The sequence below is a fragment of the Pterocles gutturalis genome, unplaced genomic scaffold (assembly GCF_000699245.1).
Source record: "Pterocles gutturalis isolate BGI_N339 unplaced genomic scaffold, ASM69924v1 scaffold51256, whole genome shotgun sequence".
NCBI lineage: Eukaryota > Metazoa > Chordata > Aves > Pterocliformes > Pteroclidae > Pterocles > Pterocles gutturalis.
In genome coordinates this window covers 11,313-18,948 of record NW_010107492.1, presented here as the reverse complement: position 1 = coordinate 18,948, position 7,636 = coordinate 11,313, and the positions used below count along the sequence as shown (strand labels likewise).

Here is a 7,636-nt window from a genome sequence, read left to right as displayed (position 1 = left end):
CCCTGAGGAGAAGGACGTGGGAGTGTTGGTTGGTGAGAAGCTGAACATGGCCTGGCAACATGCGCTTGCAGCCCAGAAAGCCAACTGTACTCTGGGCCACATCAAAAGAAGCGTGACCAGCAGGTCGAGGGAGGTGATTCTCCCCCTCTACTCTGCTCTCATGAGACTCCACCTGGAGTACTGCGTCCAGCTCTGAAGTCCTCAGCACAGGAAAGACATGGACCTGTTGGAGTGAGTCCAGAGGAGGGCCAGGAAGATCATCAGAGGGCTGGAGCACCTCCTGTATGAGGACAAGCTGACAGAGTTGGGGTTGTTCAGCCTGGAGAAGAGAAAGCTCTGGGGAGACCTTATTGTAGCCTTTCAGTACTTAAAGGGGGCTACAGGAGAGATGGGGAGGCACTCTTTATCAGGGAGTGTAGTGATAAGATGAGGGGGAATGGTTTGAAATGGAAAAAGGGTTGATTTAGATTAGATATTAGGAAGAAATATTTTACTGTGAGGGTGGTAGGACACTGGACCAGGTTGCCGAGAGAAGCTGTGGATGCCCCATCCCTGGAGGGGTTCAAGGCCAGGCTGGATGAGGCTTTGAGCAACCTGGTCTAGTGGAAGGTGGCCCCGCCTGTCGCAGGGGGGGTGGAAATCAATGACCTCTAAGGTCCCTTCCAACCCAAATCATTCTATTATTCTATGATTACGGACATTGTTCCAATGCCTCTTAAACTCTGACAAGCTTGGGGCATGGACCACCTCTCTAGGAAGTCTGTTCCAGTGTCTGACCACCCTCTCAGTAAAGAAATGCTTCCCAGCATCCAGTCTAACCCTCCCCTGGCACAGCTTTGAACCATTCCAATGCATCCTGTCACTGGATCCCAGGGAGAAGAGCTCAGCACCTCCCTCTCCACTGCCCCTCCTCAGGAAGCTGTACAGAGCAATGAAGTTGCCCCTCAGCCTCCTTCTCTCCAAACTGGACAAGCCCAAAGTTCTCAGCCGCTCCTCCTGGGACATTCCTTCCAGCCCATTCACCAGCTTTGTTGCCCTCCTCTGGATTCATTCAAGGACCTTCACGTCCTTCTTAAACTGTGGGGACCAGAACTGCACACAGCATTCAAGATGAGGCTGTACCAATGCTGAATACAGGAGAATCACCTCTTTTGACGAGCTGGTTATACTGATCTACACTGACCAAAACCCTTTGCATTTCTTTTACAGTTCTACCATAATATTCCTTTCAAACACTCTCAGAAATCACTGTGTTAGCCTAAAACTAAAGATACAAGTAAGAAAAGGTGTTTTGGGACTGCCTGGCTGTAGCCTGTGCCAAAGTAAGTGCTCTTCCTAGCTCACTGGATTCAACAGTAATCAATATCTAGGACTTTACTTAGTTACCTGCTTTTTCCATTACAGATCTGGAAATGAAGAGTAGCAACTTAGCTACTCAAGGTCTAATAATATTAATGTGAACAAGAAAGTCCACAGATAGTACTGAAATGCAGTAAGATTTTAAATATTGCGCTGTAAAACTTTTCCCATTGTGTTTTGTGTTAGATCTCTTCCCATGTAAAAAAAAAAAAAAATCCAACCAAAAAAAAACCAGCCTTTGGGATCTAGCAATACATAAAGAGGACAGGAACATATTCCATATGAAAAATCTGCCTCCTGTCAAAAACCACTCTCTGTAGCTCAGACAGAGCTGTACCGATTCATGTGTATTCTTTTTTTCTTTCTCCCATGCAAACATATGTAAGAGTTAAATACAAGTATGCAGAGAAATAAGATTTTTCTCAATGAACTTTTGTGTAATATTTGTGCTGTAACGAGATACAGCAATTCACCTATCAATGACGTAGAAGTTGTCACCATCATCCCCCTGATCAATGACATGTTCCCCTCCTTCAACCAGCTTTTCAAACATCGCATCCAACACCTGAGACATCTGTTCCTATTTAAAAGAAGAAAGACAAGAAATTATCATCTGTTTTTAAAAATTTTACTCTTCAAATTAACTGTTCAGCCTCCCAAATATACAGATAAACGTTAGAGACATAGAAACATTCGTGCTACAGAAATGTGTGGATCAATCAGAAAGACAGTTTTATTTAGTATTCAGTGTTAGCTTTTTCCTCTTCCAGTGTTCAGAGCTCAGCTGCCCTTCTTGTCCCTGACAATGATAACATAGATCTTGTCTGCAATATAAATTGCTCGTGAGCATCCAAAGATAGAATTTCACCCATCACAGTGTCACGACATTATACAGTTAAAAGAAAAAACCATATCCCTTATTGGAAAAAATACACTTACCTGGTTTTGTCTTTAGAAATATTTTACAGAATTTAAAGTTTCAAAATGATTGTAAAGTATTTTGAAAATCTAAATTATACAATGCCTGCACAATGTTGGGACAGATGTAACCATAAAGGTCTGCAGTGCTTTGGTTGAGGAAGGAAATACTGAACTCCTTGGGAAGTAGGAATTTACACATGGCTATACAACTACTTTGTTAATTTGACAGAATAACAAATGTTTAGAGAGAAATGTTAACCGACTAATAAAATGTCAACATCTGAATTACAACTGTCTAATGACAAAAACAAATCACTAATTATATAATTTGTCTTGTTTGGTGTAAATCTGCTAATATTTTACTAGTCACATAAAAAAAACCCCAAACACAGCTCATTGTTCATTAACTATATAAATCCTAAAAAGATAATAATTCAAATTTTATTTTCAGTTTATCCAGCAATTTGCCTAAAATTCTGACAACAAACAGAAAGAAGGACTTCTTCCCAGTAAAGGTAAAGCCACCGTGGTTAGTTGCTTCGTTTGGTGGGGTTAGGAGAGGAAGGTGCAGGAGGGTTGAGCTGTACGTATGTATGTCATACTGCACTGCATGGCCTCAGGGACAGAGAATGTCCTCTGACCTAATTTGTTGCTACCGATTACTGAACTGAATAAAGGTGACAAGAATGGAAAATTTAAAAATAATCTACCACAGTCAGACTCTGCCTTTGGGCATCCTTCTTAATTTCCCGACAAACAATATCTGTATTTCTAGTCAATCAAATAACATTTTCCCTGTAATTAAAGCCTTCAAAATACTGAAGTAAGGAAACGTTTAATATGAAGGACATGTGACTGTGACTGATAACTAGTGAAAAACAGTTATTCTTTACTCTTTAGTCACAAAATGTGTAAATTAACTCCACAACCTCTCTGGGAAACCTGTTCCAGCATTTGACCACCCTCGCAGCTTTTCTTAGACTTAAACACATTTTTTGTATTTCAATTTGTACACGTTGTGTCTTATCCTGTCGTGGCACCACCTGAGAGCAAGTCTGGTCAACAGACTGGTGCCACCATCTGCTGTAGAAGGGCACTCTTGTCTCTCCAGTGGACCCTTGAAAAATGCTGTCACACTGCTGTTTATCCTGCCTGATGCTATGTAGTCCTCCTCCCATCCTTCTGCAGTTCTTTCAGCTGGCAGCTCAGCGCTCTGACCACAGCATATCTCCCACAGGTGAAGTGACCATTGTCCCCCTGCCTTCAGGAGAGACACCTGCCACTCCCAGCAGCCTGAGACCAAGATGGTCACATCCTACCTCTGGATTTGGCTTGAAACCTTTAGATGTGCCATGGTTGGCTGGTCCAGCTCATGCTGGGGAGCGCTCCCTGTCACCCATCATCACTGTCATTGTGACAGCTCTAACAGTCCTGCGCTGCCTTGCGCACTGTTTCAAACTCCCATCTGCACAAACTACCTCCACTGCAAAGCCTCTGCTAGTCTGTCCTCTGCTGTGCTGATGTGTGCCGTCTGTCCTCAACAGCAGTAACGCAGATGCTCTTCATCAACACTTCACTAGGAGCCTGATGCTCTCTGACTGTCTTCATGTGTGTTAAGTATTCTAAACACCACACTTGCAGCAAAAAGTAGTTGCCTCCTCTTCCCCTTTCATCCACGGTGGCCACATGAACCTCTAGCATAGAAACAGACCTTTAATGTCAAAAAATATCTCTGGTAGTTATCATGGTGACTATGAAGAGCACAGCACCTAAGCAGAGGTTTTATTAATCACTCTGTTATGAGTTCGGAAATATTTTACTGTGCCTAAAGTGAAACTCAGATACCAGGTATGTTTATGAGTCTAGGCCTGTGGTGATACCCACGCATAAGTAAGGCATGTGTAAGCCTGATGTATTGCTATTTCATATCTGAAATGTACAAAATCATGTGCATGTTTACAATCAGTTACAAACAAAAGACATGACATGAGATGCAAAAGAACAAAGTCCCAGATAGTAATGAGAACTGGTTTACTAAGGACACTCCCCTGCAACAGTGTCTGATTGCATCCTTCTTGCCAGGTCAAGTGAAAAACTGCAAATAATCATTCATAGCTCTCCTAACACATTCTGTATCACATAAAGTACTGTCCTCCAAATGCATGTTGCATTATTTGAAAATAGCATGGTAGCCTCCATTTCTTTCAAGTCGACAAAACAAACATGGCAATAAAATCTCAAGACAATTAATTGAAAAAGAATATCAGTTAGATAATGGTCACTGAGTATGATTAGAACTGGATTTTATTTAGTATACATTTCACAGAGATTAAAAATACTGTCACTTGTATGTCCTTGCAAGAGAGCTTTTGATTCATTCAGGAGAGCTGGCAGACCATGACATGTCCTTCCTAACTGCCAATGGCTTTTTTAACTGCCAGACTACCAAGTGATTTGCTACCACTGTGCCAGGTATGTGTCTTCTTAATATCAGTTTATGGAGTTACTGTGAGCGATTTTGTAAAGGAAAAAGAAGAAAGTTCTCCATATTAACCTCAACCACTCTTAAACACTGGGGCTTCCACCATGCATCAGTGTTTAAATTGCTGATACAAACATTTGTTGTCTGTCAAAGTGCTCCCTTATTCTTTATCAACAAAGGTTCTGTAGATAAAATGGAAAGCAGGACACAGTTGTCACCAGAAGTCACGACAATGACAAATGTAAAAAGTAACTTCTGGAGCTGGTAAATGCCAACTATTAAATTGAATGCAGTAAGTCCCAAAAGTATTGGATGATATGTTAGGATTATATATGCTTTGGGAATCCCCCAAAAGAAGGATGAGTGTACTGCTGGAATACTCCCTGGTAGACAGGAAATCTCAGTTAATTTCCCTTTTAGATGCAAGACATCCTGCACAACCTAGGCAGGCATCAGATTGCCTTGCACTTCAGTACAACAGTAGTAACAAGACTTGCCTATCTCATATGACTTGTAAAAATTATAAATGGTCTGAGACACAATGAGACTAGCACATGAACAAAGTGAATCCACAGTTCTTCTGTTGCCCCTGAGTTCACAAACCACTTTATTCTTTACTCCTACAACCATTTTACTAAAATGAGCTCAAGTTAAAAGAGCATCCTGTTGGTCACCTTTCCTCACTTTCAAGCAATATGAAGTATCAACAAATTAATCTTCAGCATCATATTAAGAGAGTAATGAAGCAGACAGAATACCAGAATAGGAAGGGGAGAGAGGGGGAGAGATACAGAAAAATTCAGCAAAACATATGCAGGGAAATCATGGGAACAAAAAGAGTTCTTAACTTAATCAATAAGTCAGGACCTTGGAGAGGAAGAGTAAATTACAGAATTCATGTCTTGAGATCTCCGCATTTGTTTTTCAGAACACAGCCATGTACATATACTCACCTGGAACTCTGATATCAATGTTAGCAGCATTATTGATTCCATTCAAGATGTTTAGCTCCTTTGTGTAATATCCACTTGTAAACTAATCAAAAGGCATTTATTTCTTCACTATGAAATAATCTAATTTATATTTCAATGTATAATCAATATTTCTGAGTATTATTATTTTTCTTGAGAATTTGCCTTATCGTTCCTCCACCTAGTTATATGTTAAGTTAGTATTTGGCCTCTCAGTTATCGTGCACATGCCCATCAATCAGGCTCAGTAACACTTTTCATATTTTATAACTAGCCCCTCTGAGCAAGTTATCTGACTTTCTAGCAGTTTGCTAAAAAAGACCATAAATAATTCAGAGTTGCAAGTAGTTTCCAAAATTCTTAAGCTGACGCACTTCACATTGGGTGGTGCTTTTGCAAAACATCTTCAATAACAGATTATAGGCAAGGTAGAGAGAATCCCTGTTTGCTAGAGCTGATGTAAGCATTAGTTTTGCCTTAGGAAAAAAAGAGAGGATTAAGTGCAGTACTATTTGTTTGGGAACCTATTACTTCGCAAAGAGTTTTGTGCCATCTAGGAGGGCAGAGTATTAACATGTTCAGGCATTCTGGGCTCTCTCTTACATATACATATTCCCATTAATTCCCCAAAAGTTTTAAGAATGTAAAAGCATGCTAGAATCCTAGAATCATAGAACAGTTAGGGTTGGAAGGGACCTTAAAGATCATCAAGTTCCCTTCTGTTTGTAGCACTTTTCAAAGAATGCTTTGTCCCTAAGTGTAAGAGTCCACTATTCATAAAACACACTTGCATTATGCTTTCTTTGATCTTCCTTTGGGGTAATCAATTCTAATTGATTAATCAATATTTGTGCTCTCTTAGAGTGCACGTTCTCCCCAGGTGCATGAGTGGCAATATGCCCAGAAATTGCTCTTGCATATTTGTGAAGAATATCTATAATTTATTACCTTTCAGAAAAGGGTCAAGACCTGTTTGAAATATTCTCTACAAGCATTAGCAGGCCAAAGCTCTCCAAAATAAAATTTCCCTGAAAGAGAATAGATGATCTATCACTGCTTGTGAATTTTTGCAGAAGAAAGGATTAAAACTTTAAGTGAAAGGGTGCAGCACTGCTTTGATGGTACCAGTCCCTTGAGCCACCCTGTTACTCTGATAATAGGTTCGTCAGGATTTTAACTTTTGGCCTATGGGCCATAACAGCCAAACTACATAACCTGTTGTTAATCAGCCCCAGCAAAGTTTCCTCTTAAAAGCCAAAACCAAAATAACAACTTCTCTGAATTCCATTGTAAAAAAGGAAGTGTAGAAGGCCGTGTTGGCCACTAGATGAGCTGCTGCTGCTTCTGTTCCTCCCAGTGATAAAACAGTTGTTAGGCTGAAGAGAGAAAAATTCCAGTAATAGTGACTTGGGGGTCATCCTCAGTAATGCCCAAGGCATGTGGTCATCATCTTGTTTTCTCCTTGCTGGCTTATACAAAGTAAAAGTGGAGGGGAAAGATGGCATGCAGCTTCTGATACCAGTGCCAGAAACCTCCAGCATCTGGAGCATGAAGGAGAAGGTGTGGTAACATGCTTTGTGCACGCACATAGAGCAAGCAGCCTGGCACACCATGGCAGTCCCGGGAGGGCAAAAGGAATACTAGGATCTCTGGTGACGGTGTGCCAGGCAATCAAGAAAAGCAATAAATCATACTGTGGGTCTAACAGGAAGAGGTTTTCTAGGAAGAACAGGAAGAGATGCTTTAGAACAGGAATGGGTTAATCTAACATCGCTTAAATTAATAGTGTGGGGAGAGGAAAACTAAAATTTCTCTCTTTTAATTCACTCATCTGCATAGTTCTGCTCCTAGAAGAATTTCTCTTGATTCTTTCCTGATCTGGTACTCTAGAAAAGTAGGCAAA

The 7,636-nt window shown here is 40.7% G+C and overlaps 1 protein-coding gene across 1 annotated transcript in view; it reads right to left on the bottom strand.

Moving 5' to 3' along the window:
- Nucleotides 1–1,832: 1,832 nt before the first annotated feature.
- Nucleotides 1,833–7,636, bottom strand: part of LOC104472416 (cAMP-dependent protein kinase type II-beta regulatory subunit-like) — a gene marked incomplete at its 3' end in the record, with an annotated part of 11,479 nt that continues 5,675 nt past the window's right edge. Inside the window, exon 4 of the mRNA XM_010088097.1 lies at nt 1,833–1,939. Within this exon, the coding sequence (XP_010086399.1) occupies nt 1,833–1,939 (107 nt within the window). The remainder of the gene's footprint in view (nt 1,940–7,636) is intronic.